Source organism: Xiphophorus hellerii, chromosome 3 (genome assembly GCF_003331165.1).
Source record: "Xiphophorus hellerii strain 12219 chromosome 3, Xiphophorus_hellerii-4.1, whole genome shotgun sequence".
Lineage (NCBI taxonomy): Eukaryota > Metazoa > Chordata > Actinopteri > Cyprinodontiformes > Poeciliidae > Xiphophorus > Xiphophorus hellerii.
Window position 1 is genome coordinate 18,732,577 of NC_045674.1, and position 19,060 is coordinate 18,751,636.

At 38.6% G+C, this 19,060-nt stretch overlaps 1 protein-coding gene across 5 annotated transcripts in view; it reads left to right on the forward strand.

Moving 5' to 3' along the window:
• fhod3b (formin homology 2 domain containing 3b) overlaps window positions 1–17,929 on the forward strand; it is a 93,771-nt gene extending 75,842 nt beyond the window's left edge. Inside the window, exons 11-29 of one of the 5 annotated variants that reach the window (XM_032556377.1) lie at window positions 292–390; window positions 512–682; window positions 1,603–1,662; window positions 2,988–3,080; window positions 3,201–3,335; window positions 3,713–3,763; window positions 5,591–5,781; window positions 6,848–7,366; window positions 7,707–8,587; window positions 8,932–9,090; window positions 10,051–10,233; window positions 10,460–10,579; window positions 11,360–11,521; window positions 11,599–11,789; window positions 12,098–12,290; window positions 13,782–13,805; window positions 14,211–14,397; window positions 15,556–15,717; window positions 15,815–17,929. In XM_032556377.1, coding sequence (XP_032412268.1) covers window positions 292–390; window positions 512–682; window positions 1,603–1,662; window positions 2,988–3,080; window positions 3,201–3,335; window positions 3,713–3,763; window positions 5,591–5,781; window positions 6,848–7,366; window positions 7,707–8,587; window positions 8,932–9,090; window positions 10,051–10,233; window positions 10,460–10,579; window positions 11,360–11,521; window positions 11,599–11,789; window positions 12,098–12,290; window positions 13,782–13,805; window positions 14,211–14,397; window positions 15,556–15,717; window positions 15,815–15,897 — 3,664 coding nt within the window. In that variant the 3' untranslated portion in view covers window positions 15,898–17,929. The remainder of the gene's footprint in view (window positions 1–291; window positions 391–511; window positions 683–1,602; window positions 1,663–2,987; window positions 3,081–3,200; window positions 3,336–3,712; window positions 3,764–5,590; window positions 5,782–6,847; window positions 7,367–7,706; window positions 8,588–8,931; window positions 9,091–10,050; window positions 10,234–10,459; window positions 10,580–11,359; window positions 11,522–11,598; window positions 11,790–12,097; window positions 12,291–13,781; window positions 13,806–14,210; window positions 14,398–15,555; window positions 15,718–15,814) is intronic. The other 4 variants (XM_032556385.1, XM_032556392.1, XM_032556401.1 and 1 more) reach the window with 4 other exon arrangements.
• Window positions 17,930–19,060: the final 1,131 nt, after the last annotated feature.

Below are 19,060 nucleotides of genomic sequence, written 5' to 3' on the forward strand. Positions count from 1 at the left end.
GTACCCTTAGTTGTTGCATGTAAAAATCCATTGCTTGTTTTTATGATGTCATCCCACTAATTTTCTCGATCTGCTAACATCTTCCATTGCTTGTTGCTTTTCTGTACTAACGCCTATGGCGCTTTTTGTCTGACAAGCATGTTTTGTGTGTCTCATTTCTGTGCGTTGTCTCCCCTGGGCAAACCATCTGCGGTTTCACATTGTCTCCTTACAAATTTCCACTCCCCGCCTCCCGCCCACCGACATCCTCCCTTTCATCCATTCATCCCTCGGCCCCTCCTCTAACCACAGAGAAGAGGAAGAGGAAGAAGAGGAGGATGAGGATGAGGAGGCCGAGGCAGATGATGAAAGCCAACCAGACACTGAACCCTCTAGACAGGGCTCTCACAGGTATTTGAGGCCAGCCAAGCAGGATGCAACTGCCTCTTTTTTCTTCTTTTAGCATCTTCCCTGTCTGATTGCTTCACTCCTTCTATTTGGACTCCTGCTTTCTTGTATTTTGTCCTCCTAGTGTGGCTCCAGATGTAGCAGACACTCCTAACATGTGTTTGAACTTAAAGTGTATGACCAGCCTCCTCCTTAAAGCCAGTGACCCTGCAGGGCAGAGAGACTTTCTCAGCATCAAGACCAGGACACCCTCTCCTGTGTCCGTTGCACCTAAAAAGAGGACCTTTAGTCCTTGGTGTGTTCCTTTCTGCCACCGTTTTCTTGTCTGGTGCTAGTTGGAAAGACAGGCTTTGCACATGCTCAGTAGTAGTCAGACTGGAACCCTTTTCATGTCCCTTCATTCGCTGAGTTAAACCAGACTCAGGTGTCTTTTAGTTTTGATGAGGGACTTGCATTACAACTGGCTCATTATTCATTGTGAAGCACATCACCACTAAAGCCTGTATTTCTCCCAGTGAAACTTCAGAAAGCATAAAAGCACAACTAATGACACTATTATTTAAAATCCGCCCTCATTATTATACAGTTTAGCACTTTAAATGCTAGATCAGTTACACTGAATATATATTGTGTTAGTTCTCCATTTTATGATACTTGCCAGAGGAAATGTTGAACCCATTTAGGTTCACTTGCATCCAACAGAACAACAGCCTTCTAGATATTTTCTTTCCTGTGGTCTGTTAGTAAAATTGATGTTCTCAGCCATAGTCAACTTAAAAGCAAGTCTTTCAGCCTATTTGATGCATTAGTATCAGTTAATGCCAATCCAGGGAAAATTTGTTGAATTTGACCACTGATCTACTCATTGGTGTAATACCAGTCATAGTAGATTTTGTACTTTCTTACCATATCCCAGGTTAACTGCAGCTGATATTATTCCCTATAAAGCATATTATAAACAATATACTTAAAATGAGAGTGATAGAACGTTATAGTACTGAAATTATACATAATATGCTGTACTTTTTTTGCTTTCGAAGAAGCTCATTGTTTCAATTTACAGACAAAGATGTGTTCTTCCTGTCTGCTTTGTTTTCTTGTGGCCATTAAACTCTCTATGATCCATCTGCTCTCTAACTAACTTGACTGGATGGCTAACAGTTGATCTTTTTTCTCTCTGTCTTACTTTATCTTTTCTCTTGCTTCCATCTTCAGTCTGACAGATACTCCACCTTCTGCAACTTACTCAGCTAGAAAGCCCTGCTGGGCTGAGAGGTAAGATAAGGAATCAGCAGGTCAGGCATAACAGGAATATATGGAAATGCTGACGTTAATTTCTGAAGTTTGAAACCTGCAGCACTAAAAAATGTGACTAGACAACTACTCAGTAAATTACCTTATCATTCAAAGCTTAATTTATTTCATTCACCAGATTCATAAAGCAAGAGTAACCTTGATCACTATGACTTATGAAAACCCAGAATTAAATTTTCAGAAATTTGAATACATTAAAGCATTAAAAATATTTTTTTCATTAGAAAAATGTTGACCTCCTGTAAAGTTTGTCCATGTACTATAAATGTACTTTTTACTTTGTCAAAACTCCTTCTGGATGAATCTGGATGAAATAATGAAGCAGATCATTATTTTGATCTGCCATTAGCCTGTGGCTCTGTTAAGGTGTAACGAAAGCCCAAGTTGCTTTTATTGTTTCTTTCAGTTTGTCTGCATTGTTGGCTCTTGTGTTTCTTTTTTTCCCTCTTGACAATACTGAGCACACTGATACTATGGCTATTAAAGTGGGTGTTGGTATTTTTTGACATTGTTGGCAGGTGTCCCAGTCCTCATTGGCAATTAAATCAGTATCTCCATAAAGCTTGTCAACATAGAAAAAGCATTAAGAACCTTAAAATTTCCTGGTTGACAGCTGCACTGACTTTGGACTTGATAAAACTCAGTAGACCAACGACAACAAATGATACAGTTTCTCAAATTCTCACTCACTGAGAAAATTTTAATCTGAACCTCAAGCAACTTGGGTTTTGTGCCTCTTTGCTTCTTTCTCCATGTCAGGGGGTCTTAATTTCATTTTCATAAAATGAAAAATTGACTTTCATCTGAAAAGATCACTTTGGACGACTGAACAACTGAATACACAGTCCAGCTATTTTCCTCCCCAGCCCACTCCTGATGCTCAGGAGCCTGAATCCAAGCCAAAGCTGAAGCTCATATCCAGGATAAGTCTCGGTGGAGTTCCTCTTCAAGCACCCCAGTCACAGTTAATGCCTTAAAAATCTCATCTCCCAAACAGTCGAATAGGCAACGTTTGAAATTTCTGAAAACTGAGTTTAGTTTACTTTGCAGTAAGCCATAATCCTCAAACTAACAGAAGACACAACTTGAAATATGTCACTCTCTGAGTGTCTAATGTAAAACATGAGCTTCACCTTTTGAATTAAATTACTGAATATTATTTCTAAACTGTCCAGAATTCTCGGTTTTGCATCATGTCACTGATGGGTTTTTTTTAATTATTATTATTTTGGTAAAACATAAGAAAGACAAACAACATTGAGTTGTTTCTTCTTCTTCCTATCCAGAAAAAGTTGTAACAGTAGACATCCAACTCCAACATCACCCATCCATCAACTCAGTAACTCAACACCCTCTGCATCTGACTCCAAGACTGACAGGTGGACACATCAACACACTTTGTATCTTTAGTGAAATTAGACTTGATAAAAGGAACACTCATTGCTACATCTTTATTAATGCCTTCACATGTTTTCCTTTTTTTACATTTTTACAAGCAGGACTGCTATTGGGAGCTTGCTGACATCTTCATACAGGCAACATCAAGAATCTCTGGCTGCAGAGCGAGAGAAGAGATGTCGGGAAAGAGAGGAGCGTCTGCAGAGGATTGAAAGAGAAGAGAGAAATCGATTCAAGTTAGTCTCACCTTGCCTTTAGATAAAACCCAGCATGACTTCATGTTGAAGAGCGTGCACTGTTTCTTCACAACTGGCAGCTAAATATTGCAGGTGGCTCTTGTCTTAGCTCAGCTGAAGTGCTCATAAATCTCTCCTGAGGCTGAGAGGAGCTGAGTTTTATTTATGAGGATAATTGCACTCTGAAACACAACAGGAGGACTCTGCAAAAACATATGTTATCTGTACATGCCACATCCTAGCCATTTGCAGGCCATATTCCAGATCTTTAACATTATAGCAGTCTAAGATTTCAGGATTCGTGCTGAGTAATATATACATCATTCAAGTACTATATTGCCTTTTGTGTAGCTCGGTTGCTTTTTTTTTTGTCTCAGTCGTGATCATGTGGAAAAGAGGGAAGAAGCGAGACAAGTCAGAGAGGAAAGGTGAGTTCATTTTGTTTCTATTTCAAATGGATCTGTGTTTTCGTTTCCCTGTGTTACTATCCTGTTCTCAACTAAGTGAACTTCGACATGCAGCTCAAATATTTGAAAGAAAGCCTAGAAAGAAACCCAGCATTAGCAAGTAGTTGCCAAAAATTCCTCACAGCAGTTTAAAAAAAGGTGGATGTCATTTGTCAACATTCAGGTCTTGATTAATGGGATTATGGCCCCATTTTTCCACAATTTTCCTGGAATGAGATAGGGTAAATGGCTAATATTTACAGATACAATCAATGTTATATAAAGCTATCATACTTCCAAAAATGTAATTCTTTCAATGGCTGGATGTTTTTAATTCAATAGTTTCCTGGAAAACATTTCACTCGGAAATAAATAACTGGACTAAACAACACCAAATTTAGTTATGCAGTTAAAACTGGTTTGCAGTTTTTGCACTGCGACTAGCAAAAGTCTTAAAACATTTAACATTTAACTTAAAACATTTTTCAAATTTTCTCAATGTATTTCATTTTGATTTTATGTCTTTTGGTTTGTGTCTTTTTATATAAAGTAATTATTGCCTAGTGTTGTTTTCAAAATAGCAAAATACCATTAATAGCTACATTAATGCTGTGCTTAGGAAAGCACAGCATGATTCTACCACCAACATCTTCCATTGCAGGGTTCAGGATTATGCATATTGTTGTCTGCATAGGCCAGAATGTTCACTTTTAGTTTCATTTGTTCAGAATCTTCTTTCAAATGTTTAATGTATCCTCCACTTGGCTTGTGGCAAATTGTGAAGAAAGTTTCTTTTACAACGTCCTTTCAAAAATAGCTCTCTTCTTTAATTCTTGTGTATTTGCATATGGACAAATGTTAAGCATGAACAATACTGAATACTATAGTATTTGTAGCCTTTGATAATTTCCAGTGAACATTCCCAAAAGGTATGTTTGACAACATATAGACAGTTTAAAAGACAATAAAAAATCATGGCAAGATAAAGTCTTATACACAACACAAATTCTAAAATTAACTTAAAACAGACCACAATGAAACAAGAACCAGCATGTGCTGCCTGTTACCTATGACTACAAGTGTGGTCTTCTTAAATCTTCTTTGCAGAGTGTCCAAATAATAGTAGTTCTGTCAAAAGACTTCCCCACCTCAGCTATAGATCCATGGAGCTCCTGCAGAATTACCATGAGCCTCTGGGCTGATTCTCTGATTAATGCACTCTTTGTCTTGGCGGAGTTCCATTTGTGCCATATTTTTTTCAGCTGATGGATTGAAAAGTTGTCTTTGATAAGTTCAAATCTTGGGATATTGTTTTGTAATCGAATCCAACTTTAAACCTCCAGACAGATTTTTCCCTAAACTGTCTGCTGTGTTTCTTGGTCTTCCTGATGCCATTTGTTCACTACTGCTCGCTAATAATCCTCTGATTCCTAGAATTGTTCTCTTCATGCTGAGATTACATTACAAATGGGATGAATCTATTTACTAATTAGGTAACTTCTGAGGACAATTTAATTTTGATGTATTGCAGTGACGGGAACTGAAGACAAATATTGACCACACACTCCTTAGATCTTGGTTTGTGAAAATATCTTGAAAACCATGTAGTACATTCCTTCAACTTCACAGTTTTGCATTACTTTGTTTTGAGAACTCACAAAACGTCCAAATAAATTACATGTGACCAATGGAATGTGAAAAGGTTCATTTGCAAGGGCACGCTCTAATAGACCTGCACACACTGAATTATACAATTGAAATCAGATTGCTGTATGCAGAGACGGATGAAGTCTTCATTTTGTTTTGAAGGTACAAAGCAGTAGAGAGGCTGGCTGCAGAGGAGTTTGATCGGGAGCGCCCTCGAATGCCGACAAGAGGACGAACAGAAATCACGCTGTGTTTGAGTCCAACTCCGACCAACCGCTCAGTATCCCGCTGCTCCACAGCTTCACACTCTATCTCACAGGAAAAGACAGTCACGGCTGCAGAGCAGATGTCGGGTAAAAAAAATTTTTTTTGTTGTTTTTTTTTACTGTTGATGCTCAAGAGTTGGTGGGGAATGACCAAATCTTGCTTTCTTACATGGACTCCATCCAGCGTAACTTCTTGACATTGTGGTGAAATAAATGAGTCTTCATCCAACCTCCCCATTAAGCTGTTCTCTGTAAGGCGTTTGGCGTGCTCATGTGAACAGCTGTAATTTTCAGTTAACTCTGAAGCAGGCACTTCCTCGTTGGGTAAACATGATTGCATTCATGCTAAACTTGCATCACTCTGAACAGCGTTTCTGCAGGTACCAGTTTATGACAGACTCTAGCGTTGGAGGATCAAGGGTACTTCTTTAGAATATCCTCGTTTGACAGTTTGGGTGAGATGGTTGAAATCTGTACCGGTCTGAAGGTTCAAACAGTAGAATTTAAATACCAAACACATAAATTGCTTGCAAAATGTATAAAGCAACTTAGGGTTAAACGTCTTCTATAAGTTATTTGATACCAACCTTATACTAAGACTCCAGGCTTATGGTTGGAAACTAACCAGTTTAAATGAACTATACCAAATGTGCCAAGAGGAGTAGTCAAACATCCTGGTAGAATGATGCCAGAAACTTGTTCACGTCTATAAGAAATGTAGATCTTCCCTACAACTTCCTAAGATGCTATTGGAAGTTTATGCTTACATTTGAGTCTCTATTTAAAATATGGAGTCATTTGGGGTTTGAGGAAACTAAAAATAAGTTCCGTTTTGGGCCCATAGGTATTGTTTCTCTGAATCTCTGTATGTTACATAGTCATGCCACCTTGAAAAAAAATGGGTTTGAATGCATCAGCAAAAAGGTCATACCAATGATGAGGAAGGGTTACGTTCTGACTGGCATTGTACTAGTTTTTGGAGACAAAAACAAAAGAATATCATGTGTTATTCCAAAGAAAGTTTGAAAAAAAGATCTGAAAACAGTTTCATTTAGCAGTTTCTGGCTCAAAATGACCATTTGTCCATATTGTTGCAAATTATGAATAAAAAGGTTAATACTTGAGTTAATTCTACATTCTGATTTCTTTCCAGGAACAGAAAACATATCAAGTCCAAACCTCATCCCACAGATTAGAACCAAGAGTCCAGCACCTGAACTACCAGCATCAGACTCGCCCCAAACAGCAAATAACAAAACTGAGACAAAGACACGTGCAGTTGCAGGAATTTTTGCTACGATACAGAGTGGCAAGAAAGGCGCAACACAGCTTGATGAGAAGGAGCAGTCGGAAAAAGAAAAGGAAGAGAAACAAGAGCAGGAGATCCTTACAGAACGGGAGCGGATTGTTGATGAGGTTGGAGCTGAGGAAGCAGAGGTGACAGATGGACCAGAGGTTGGAGAGCAGGATGTTAATGTGGAGGTGGAGTTAGAGGAGAAATTACAGCCTGCAGATGCAGAGGTGGAGGAAAGTGTGATGCTGAGTGAGAAAGAGAGACAGAACGAGGAAGTGAATGAAAAAGACAACTGCTCTGCATCCAGCATCTCTTCTACAAGCAGCACTCTGGAGAGGGAGGAGCGAGAGCAGAAGATAATTAAAGACACTGACTCAGGTAGCAAACCTGGAGTTACTCCTCTTTGCTGTAACTTTGTAGGTTTGTGTTTGTGCCAATCTCATTTTACACTAGGTTTACACATATTTTATCTGCTATTTTGGTAACTCTTGAAGGCATTTGGTCTTTTGTAAAACAACCAAAAAAAAAATATAACCTTTAAACCTTGTATCGTTTTTATTCCACTTTAACAGTACTTAGTTTTTTGGTCTATCACATACAATCTCTGTAAAACACAAACATTTATAATATTGATTTGACAAACTATAAAAAAGATCATGGGGTATGAATATTTTTCATGTTGCTCTAATTAGCAGTATAATTGTTTTCTAATCAACAGGCCAATGGACTCATTGTTCAAAGGACACAGATGTGAATGACCAATGCAAGAAGATTCTCAACAACAAGCGCTTCATGCTGGACATGCTTTATGCCCAGAAGGCCGTCTCAGAGGATGACAGGGACGTCAGAGAGTCAGAGAAGGAACGATGTAAATGTGAAAAGGAAACAGATGGGAGTGACCCTGTGGCCAGTTTGGCCAGCCGGATCTCCACACTGGAGGCGAATAGACAGGAAAGAGAGGACTGTGTAAAAAAATTAGAGGTGGGCAATCTGGACAACCATGGCAACGTCAGGGCGGTGGCGGAGAAATTTGGGGATTTAGTCAAGGGTCTTACATGTGCACTGGAGATAGAGGTTCCTAAAGAGCAACAGCAGACAGACAAATCATCTGGTTCACCCCCAAAGAAAGAGTCAGATCACATCTGGGATCAGCTGATGGCGTCCCCCAGGGAGCTGCGCATCAAAGAAATGGACTTCACAGATCTTAGAGAGGAGGACGACATGGACATTTTAGATTTGGAGGGCGTGGTCAACTCACCTTCTCCGCCATGCAGTTCTGCCCTCCCACCACCTCCGCCTTTGTTCGGATGTCCCCCACCTCCTCCCATTCCTGGCAGGATGATGCCTCCACCCCCTCCGTTTATGGCTCCCATACCACCGCCCTCTCCTCAGCTGGGTCGAGGGGACGCCCCTCTCTTCCAAAAGAAGAAGAAGACCATCCGTCTCTTCTGGAACGAGGTGCGTCCTGTAGACTGGCAGCGCAAGAATCACAAGTTCTGTAAGGAATCCCTGTGGTCCAAATTGGAGCCGGTTAAACTGGATACCTCTAAACTGGAGCAGCTGTTTGAGACCAAATCCAAGGAGTTGTCAGTAACAAAGGTATGCTTTTCAAATAATTTAAATTACTCATAAACGTCATGCAATTTAAAACGCCACAGTGATGCTACGTTGGATTAAAATCTGGTGGGTTTCCTCTTTGGGAACTAAAATAGCAATATTGCAGAAAATAATTGTTGAATGTTTTGCATAAAAATAAACCAGATTAAACCCTGTATTTGGACATTGTAATGGAGAGTTGCTAAAGAATTGGTCATTAAATCTTAAACACGTTACTACAGAACTGACAGTACAAATTGTTAATGAAGCTATGATAGAGAGCAGTAGGGGATTTTACAAGCAGTCTACTCACAATGTTTTCTTCTTCTTCTCTTTGCATCTCCCAGAAAGCATCGGTTGAAGGCAAACGACAAGAAATCATTGTCCTGGACTCGAAGCGCAGCAACGCCATAAATATCGGGTTAACTGTCTTGCCCCCTCCACGCACAATCAAGACAGCTATTCTCAACTTTGATGAGTATGCACTAAACAAGGAAGGCATTGAGGTAGGCTTTAATTAGCTGCATCAAAACTTACATGTATACTGAATGTAGTGTCAGGGGGGTTAAACTGTAAATGGGTGTCATTAACCCTTTCATGCATGAATTATGATCCTTTGTGTCAAGATATTTTTCCATTTTGTTTTATTTTCTTAAGGCACGAAAAGGTAGGAAAAATAATCTGTAAAAAAAAAAATATATATATATATATTATTTTTTTTAGGTGATCAATTGTAATTTTCTCCAAATACAAAGTTGTTATTTGAAAAATACATCAGTGGTATTGTTCTTTAGGGGTCATCTGATGTCACAATATTTTTCTTTTTACTTGCAAAAGTCATCTACAGTAGAAGGAGGGACAGGGTCGGCCATATTGGATTTAACAAAAATAATTACTGGCATGCAGCTGATGGTCAGTAGTATATACTGCATTTTATGATGCATTAGTGTCCACTTCAGTGGTCTGTGTGCATTTATAATATAAAAATCCACAAGAAGCACAAGAAAATGGCTTTTAGATAGCTGTCCACTGAAGTGACCACTATGCATGAAAGGGTTAAGAATAACTGTCAAGCTTTCTGTTGTAATAGTTCACATTGTTATCTTTTGAATACATTTAAAAAGAGAAATTACAAAAAGGTTATTTTTAGATAATCTCAACAACAAAATGTAGGGTATCTGCTGCAGAATACAGTCGCAGGTAACAGAGACCTCATACTTTTGGTATTACATAACCTGAGTTCATTATTAGGAGACAGGAAGATTCCTCTCCATCTTTTTTCTCTGGAGGTATTTGCAGTAAGAAAACAAAAGCAGGGGCAAAAGTTCAGTGGGAAAGCAGGAAACGGCTTTAAGAAATATCCAAATCAATGTTTTCCACCAACTTCTCTGACATATCATGCAAAGATTTCATCCAGACAGACAGAGACAAATTTTGCATAAATTTGAATTTCTCCTTTGTACTAGAAAATCCTCACAATGATCCCCACAGAGGAGGAGAAGCAGAGGATTCAGGAGGCTCAGCTGATGAACCCTGACGTTCCTCTGGGCAGCGCTGAGCAGTTCCTGCTCACCCTCTCCTCCATCACGGAGCTGTCAGCGCGCCTGCAGCTGTGGGCCTTCAAGATGGACTATGAGCTTATTGAGAAGGTCGGACACATTCCTGCTCCCCCTAATCCGGGGCAGATGAAACAGGCATTCAGCTGAACAAGTTTAGGTCTTTCTCTCTAAAACAGCATTTTTCTGTCACAACCTGGATGATATGCAGGCTTCCTTTTTTTCCTTCCTTCTTTCTCTCTTTCTTTCTTTCTTTCTGTATGTTAGTGCTGTATGTTCCTTTCATACTCTTATGAATTTCTTTTTCCTGCACTTTTAGGAAGTGGCAGAGCCATTGCAGGACCTAAAAGAAGGAATGGACCAACTTGAGAAAAACAAGACCCTCAGATACATCCTCACCACCCTGCTGGCCATTGGTAACTTCCTCAATGGCTCAAACGTAAGAAAAACAATCCAAGGAATGCTTCTGTTAATACTAGTTTTTCTCTAGTTGTCCTTCTATATACTGAATTTCAATTAACATTCCTACCATATACTTTCAGTCAAACCCATTATTTTGGGATTAATAACACTAGAGTGTGTGTGTGAATGAGTTTGCTGCCTGACTGCAGCAGCTTCTGTTGAGTCTGGCTCCATCTGCTGAGAAGGAAGAAGGGGAGGGAGAGTTGTGTAATTAATTAATTTATTTTTTTGGAAGTTCCTGTTCATCTGGATTGCCTGTGTGTGAACTCTGTGTTTTTTTTTCCTCTCACTTTGTCACAAAGTGAGATTTTTCTCTGTTCCTGTGACCCCATCTGCGCCTCTGTGGGAGTACTTTGCATGTATGAGCCTCTGGGATCACTAAAGGCAAACATCCAAAAGGGGAAACATAAGTCATCAACATCAAAACGAGAAGTTTCCCGTAAATAATGGCTGCATTTATATTTTTGCAGTAAGCCATTTATAGCTGGCAGCAGAACAAGGGAAATCCTGTTGGTATTATGTCTTTCATGATGCACTCTGGACCCACTTTTGCTTTGTTGTGTAGAGAGAACAAACACTCAGGCCTTAAGCAGATCGCGGTTTTTGATACTAACAATCTAATTAATCTACATATCTCCATTCAGCCCCATTTTTCTAGCTGTGCCGGATGGGAAATTCACTTCCATCTGGTGCTCGATTTCACCGAACTAATTCCATCCACATTCTCAGTGTTATTTGTGTCTTTATGGGTCTGTAGGCCAAAGGCTTTGAGCTGAGTTATTTGGAAAAAGTCCCGGAGGTGAAAGACACGGTTCATAAGCAGTCCCTGTTACACCACGCCTGCGCCATTGTGGTGGAAAAGTTTCCAGACAGCACCGACCTCTACTCTGAAATAGGAGCCATCACCCGCTTGACCAAGGTTAAAAACTCATTATGTTCTCTAATATCTGTCATATCCACTAAAACCACTCCTCAACAGTTTTTTTTTTTTCTCAGGTGGATTTTGACCAGCTTCAAGACAATTTGGCCCAGATGGAGCGCAGGTGCAAAGCATCATGGGATCACTTAAAAGTCATCGCTAAACATGAAATGAAGCCAGCGTTGAAGCAAAAAATGTCAGACTTCCTTAAAGACTGTGCAGAGAGAATTATAATTCTGAAAATAGTGCATCGCAGAATAATCAACAGGTATGCTGGAATACTGAAGAGTGTATTTTTTTTCAAATTATAAGTGAAAGACCAACTAAAATTGATAATATCATATATATTTTTCGAACTTTCTTACATGTAAAAATGTGAAAAGGTTTTCAACTGTCTGTGAAAAGGTGTTCATAGTTACGATGATTAGTGATTAATGCTCTCATTTTCCATCTACTTCACATTTATGAGATACTTTGTGTTGGTTTTTCACATAAAATACCAATAAAATGCATCAAAGTTTGTGTTGTAATACCACACAATTAATGGACATCTCTGTCATCCATGCAAATCTGCAGGTTCCACGCTTTTCTGTTGTTCCTGGGGCATCCTATCTATGCTGTACGAGAGGTTAGCATACATCGCTTCAGCAAGATCCTGAGTGAGTTCGCCCTGGAGTACCGCACAACGAGAGAGCGCGTGCTGCAACAGAAACAGAAGAGGGCCAACCACAGAGAAAGAAACAAGACCAGGGGGAAAATGATAACAGATGTAAGGGTTGTTCATTGCTCTATCACCCTTCTTGTTTAGTATGTGCTTCCTCAGTTCCATGAAACGGTGTTAACAAGCCATTTTCAGTGGTTTTATCTGTAATCTTGGGAAATCTGGCTTGTTTTCTGGCCGAAGGGTTGGTTTGTATTTCCAAAGACGTCATCACAGCTTTCTCCGTCCTCACATGTATGAGTTACTGTAACAACAATCAGGGAGTCGTGTGGAATGGATCTCATTCTGTAGCTGCTTCAGGCCAGCGCAAACACCTCGCTGTGCGATTTAAATCTCGGAGACCCTGGAGAGTCGGCTGTTAATGGAGGAGGCTACAGAGAAGGGACCCTTTTCTTTGAAAAAGATACCTAATTTAATCACGGTGTGAAAATTCAAACCTGTGTCTCTCCCTCAAGGAGAAATAACTAGGGGCCACACCTCAGTCACATTCCTAAAGATCTTCTATCATATGTGCCCCTCTGTTACACAAATGAAGCAAACGAACTTCGTTTGCAATGAAAGATGTTAAAGCTCTAAATTGCCCAGAGTGCTGGAGTTTTAAATGTGAAAATTGGCAAAGTCTGAACAGTTAAAATTCTGACCAAGATCATCTGGGCTATTATTGTATGTTTTTGTTTCTCTGTGTTTTTGTTTTTGTTGTCCAAATAACAACAATACATCAATTGTATATTTTATAATCTAGCTTTTGCTCTCCTAAATGGATTCTACTTTTCCTTTGGGCCAAACCTGCCAATTCAGATTTAGATTAAATTTGCTTTGTTTTGTTTTTTTCTAATGATTAAAATACCTAAGAAATAATAAAAGGCCCTCTGGTTCTTTATTAGAAGAACTACTGTATATATGAATGCAAAAGCAAACATCTGGTGGAACTGTAAATCTTCTGAGCTCAGCATACTTAAACTACTTGTCAGTGCAATGCTCCTTAGAACTGTTGTAAACGGCATAACGGAGAGGTATCTCTGTCCAGATGTGCTGGAGGCTGAGTGTCAGAAAGAACAGGAACTTCTTAAAGGCCCAATTTCAAGGCATCAAATTATGAAGTATCATTTGTTTTAAGTCATTTTTGATATATGCAACATTTTTATAAAAAGCTGAATCTAACATAATTACTTAATTGTCCTTAAAAAATGGCATTATGTGCCACTTTATAGCGAACAATATGCTATAAAATGCACAATACTGCCCCTTTATGATCTACTTTTGCAATATATTACAGTATATAAGGTACTAGATTGCTTATATCTAGTACCTATAATGGGCACTATTTAGTTGATGATACTAAATAGTAGTTGCACCATTAGATGTTGGGTTTTACATCACGTTGACTGCAGACACATTCCTCATATTAGATCTATAATTAAGCATTTAACATGAAAGCAAATACATTTTTGCCAGAATATTTTGCTTATTCTAATTACATGTTTACAGTATGACATAATTAGTATTATGAATACCTATTTTGTTCTTTATTTTCATTAGAGTGAGGATGACGATGACAGTGAGGTAGGAATGTACTTACAGTATGTATGTACGTGTCTGTATATTTTCTGTTTGGACTAACATTTAACAAGACGCACAGCTATATTTCTAAATAACAGTTTTACTCAAAGGGTCTACACAAGTCGTGAGTTGTTCGTAAGACTAAGAGGGACTAACTTTGACAAGGCATGAATAAGAAACATGATGCCGCTTGGATATTGAGTGAATCTAACCTTAAGCCGTTACTTTTACTTAATGGTAGAAAAGTACAGAATCCAAAAGCATGCTGAAAGAAACAGTTATGAAAGTAAAACATTGAAAAGTTTATTGTGTGCCTTTGAAATAACTAACTTCTCCTATTTCAGTCTGGGAAAGGCTATGAAAAGAGCTACATTTAAAGTTTTCACCTCTTTCCTTAAACCCTTACAGAGCGGTAAATTTGGAGGTGCCTCTTCAGACGCACAGGAGAGTCAGTCTCAGGGTATCCAGAGTGCTGATGATGCAGCGGAACATGAAAACATGAAGGCCATGTTAAAAACTGGTCTGACGGACGCAGAGAGCAGCACATCCACAGTGCCTGGCCTAAGGAATCGTACCAGAGGAGGCAGTCTCAGAGGTCGGTCAGAAAGCAGTGTTTTACTGTTACTTTATAACTCATAAATATGTGCTTTTATGAAACCATCAATGGCTCAGGGACAAGAGTTATAAGTTTTACCTCATCGTGCAAACTAATCAGTTCTTGATGAATGATTTTCTGAACTTTCTCCTGAACACCATCACATCTTTACTGTCCAAGTAGTCCAAACATTTTCCTTTTTGACCATCCTCTGGCCTTTCTTTCTTAACTTGTTGAGAAAAGAAGAAAAATGAAGCTAAATTTTCAAAATTGTATAATGTTGACATTATGATGAATCTACTGCTTTGTTTTGGTAAGCCTGCGTTTATTTTCTAAGGTATCCAGTCTATGGTTTGTGTTCAAATCCCTAAAAGTTAAAAGAAAAAAAGTTAAATGTGCAAAAATAAAGAAATAAAAATATAATATTGTGCTGAACAGTAAAAAATGTAACATGTATGCCACTCCCACAAAATCTAGGTTTGTTACCATGAAAAAAATCAATTAATACACAGCACAGCACAATTAAAATCTCCTGCTTTTTTCCTGCAATCCGCTTTGTTTGTGCACTGGATTCACAAAGCATTAAGCAGGCGGGATCCGTCGTAATTATTCCCTCCCCATCCATAAACATTCAGTAAGAGAAATTATTGACAAAAATATCAGGCAAATCTCACACAAAGACAGAATGACTTTTATCTTTTTTAACAACCCTGAGCTGCTTTTAAGTAAATCCATCAGCCCACCAAGATATGTTTTCCCCTTTTTCATCTGCTACTTTGGTAAGGAGTATTTTTGATACACATCTAAGTAAATAGCTCAAGACTTTAAGAAAGCTATACTGAAAAACACGCACATTTAGAAAGTCTTTCCCCAAGTGCACGCAAAAGACCTCATTCAAATCTGGGCAAACTGCCTCAGTTCAGAGAGACACTGTTTAAAGAGGTTATTTAAGGAGCAGATCTTCCTTTTCATAGAGAAGCAAACTTAGCTTTTCCCTTATTGAACATCCGCAAATGTCATTGCAAATACGTGATGTAAAAATTCAGATTTAGCCACGTCATTCATAAAATTAAACTTGTAACTCATTTGCTCTATAGTTTACCTTATTACACAGCATGGCATGTTAATTTTCATTTGATTCTGCTGCGTTTGTTTCAGGGCGTATTGCTCCGTGGTGTTCTACCAGCGATGACCCTGTGAACTGCACAGACGACACAGCCGACGAGATCATGGAGAGGATCGTTCGATCCGCCACTCAGGGGCCCGGCCCGAGAACGCTACCTCGCGAAAGGAGACGATCCCGACTTAACAGAAAATCATGTGGGTGTTGTGTATGTGCGCAAATATGATCAAAAACAAGAAATGCTTTTGCTATATTTGTTTTTATTATTGTTAATTTTCTCTCCTGACCACACAGTAAGGAGGACACTGAAGAGCGGCTTGACGACAGAAGAGGCAAATGCTCTTGGCTTGTCCGGTGGTTCAGAGCTTCAGGTGTGAGGAAGACCACAATTACGCTGGACATTAAGACGACTGTCGGCCCTTTCACTGCCCTCTACTTCCGATCCAGACTGGAAACCCACCCCTCTCTAGCTTGGCACTCAAGCCACAGTGAGCTGGGATGAGTTGTTTGGTTTACGTACTGTGACACAAGAGAGAGGGGCAAACCGCTGCGAAAGATCTTAATCTTAAACCTGTGGGCAGGAAAAATAGCTTTGCATTCAAACCACTAAGCTTGGCTTTTGCTGGATGATCACAGAATGACTGCTTTCGCAAGGCTTTATCACGGTCACCCTTCAAATGCGACTCGCGTACAAGTGCCCACAGTGGTTTTGCTTTGTTTTGTGTGCGCCTAAGGCTGCAAGTGCACGAGCTTCAATCCCTGCAGCCTTCTCTGGATCCAAAGGGTTGAATGTGGCGCAGAACCGGAACCCTTAAAATGACTTTTTACTGGGGGTTGAACAACATATAGCTGAGCTAAATGACATTTCATCTATTGAATAGATGACTTAGTGAAGATGGTTATTTTGTTGTTTACTACTGGGGTATTTTGTGTTTCATTTTGGTCCGAAAAGGTGCTTAAAAAAGGAACATTTGCACTGGATGTAAACGTTGGCTATCATTGGAATGTGAGATGCTTGACACTGATGAACCACTCTGACATCTTGACTCTGACAATATGCTCATCAATGTGCCAGCTATTCAGTAGCACAGTTTTTACGTGACTGAAGTGGACAGATTCAAGGCAGATGTGCATGAGTTTACAGGTGAAGAAGGAATTTATTAGTGTAGATATATTTTTTTTGAAGATTATAATGAAACAAAATGTTCAGTGTTGCATTGTTGGATCAATTCTTAAATAAAAACTAAAAGGCTAGCAAGTATTCAAGGGAGGCAGGCACAGTTAGTACTCTTTATAAAGTTGAGTTGTATTTTATAGAAACTATGAGCTGCACATTTCAGTGCCTTGCGGACAGTTATTTATTAAGACGCTTTCAGGGACATGTGATAACATATTGTTACTACAGATGTGCAGTTTGTGTATGAGAAAATTATTTTAATGTTCATCAGTCGATGTTTTTAAACCCATCATGGCAAAATAACTTTTTTTTGTCTTTATGAAGATAATGTAGTTTCTACAGCTTCAAGTTGTACCTCATCCGAGTTCTACCATTTAGTCTTGGTGTAAAATTAGTGCACATACAGACCAATTAAGGTAAAGGAGAGGTAACAATTGGCCAAACTAATCATCATTAAAGAAGGTGTCACTTTGTCCTTTAAAGGATATTTGAGTATTTGTTTTTTTCTTTAAGCACACTGCTGTGAAAATCTGGAGTCATCCCTTTTTTTTTGTATATTTTGCCTTCAAGAATCCTGACTACGGATGCCAAAAAGGCTGTCTCCCTGAATTCCCTAGATTCTCACCTTAACTATGAATTTCCAAAAGGCTGTCAATACTTCAGAGTTCAGTATGTTCCAAAGTAGTCAGATTTGGAAAAGCTTTTCTGCATTTTGCTCAGCCCTCCTGTAAACTGCTGAAAGTTTTGCTCTCTCACAGTCTGAATGGATAAAATCTTTGTTCTTCCTCTGACTTTATTTTTAAACATTTCACCGATTTTGAAAATTGCTTTGAGTTTCCTTTTCTGAGTAATCTGTACCAAATGGGGTTTTTTTTGTTGTTTTTTTTACAGCAGCCGGGTAGCGCGTATGTCTGGTGCATTTACTGTTAGGTGTAAGATTTGATTTTTTTAGTTTATTACTGACAGGTCAGTGATCAGCAGCAATCAATATAGCAATTGTCCATTTTCAAACACTAGATGATTTCTTGGTGCATCTTTAGGCATTATTGTCTTAACAGTCATTCTCAAAGATGTGAATTGTTAAAAAAAAAAAAGACAATGAAAAGCAATCCTCAAATGGCTCCTCTAATTACTTTACAGGTGCCTGTAAAGATCTGTACAGGTGCCCATCAGAGTATAAATATTTAATACAGATGAACAATAAAAGAAAGGAAAGTTTGGTTTTCATTAAATTTACTTTGTAGCTCCTCATTTAGCCCAAACATGCCATGGAAATGAAGTGAAAACATATCTGGAAAGAAATCACACAACAGGAACAAACATTACTGGACAGGGTGTAAAGAAGCAGAGTGCTTAAAACATAATGTTAAAGAAGGAAATGTCTAATGTAATTTTTTAAACACAAAGTAATAACAGTCTAAAGTAAAAAAGGTGCATGCATATTTTAAGTTTTGATACATTTATAGAAGGCTAAATGTTTAGAAAATATGTTTTAATTTTATTGGAGCAGTTTCTAAATGCACATTGCAACCATAAATGTTAAATGTCATAAGAGGAGGAACCCGTTTATCCTGACTGCTAAATTGTTTACTAGCACATAGTTTGGATTGACTCACTGTGGAGGGTTTGTGAGATCCCAGCAAGGTAAACTTTCAGCAGCACAGCTGGCAGGTTCAGCTGGACACAAAAACAGACTGGATGCTATGAAGGCAATCAAAAACAAAAGCACAGCATTTTGTTCTGTATAACATATAATTAATTCAGTTTTGTCATCCAAGAAACAAACATAAGCAAGGAAGCAGCAGTGGTTTAATTGTTTTATTCCAAATGACACACAGGACTAGCAGCTTTGTCAACTGGTATTTGTTTCAACTCCACATTCTGTGTCCTCAGCTCAGTGTTTGTCTCTTCAGCTGCTGGCTATTCTGTTCCTCCATCATAACCAGATGCATATGAACTCCCATACGTCATCAAAAGTTTATTCTTTAAGAACACTAAAACTTTTGTTGTTTATAAAGGCAAGTGTTTGTGTTTTTCCATTATTACTAAAAATAGTGGCATGACAACTTGGATCAGCAAAATTTATTCTGACAAAGTATTTGCAAAAAAGTATTTTGTGCTCGAAGAGTCGAATTTTCTCAAATCGTTAAGTTTATTTTCTACCAAGGATTGTACATATTTAAAATGTCTGTTCAGTATTTTAAAGTTAGAAGTGGCGCAAGACTTTTGCACAATACAGTATGAATAAACACATATGTAAAAAAAGATAATAGCAAAATTTGTCATAAACATACATCACATTATTAAAGACAATGCAAAACTGAGCCAGACTTTAAAGTCAAATAATATATTTGCGTATAAAA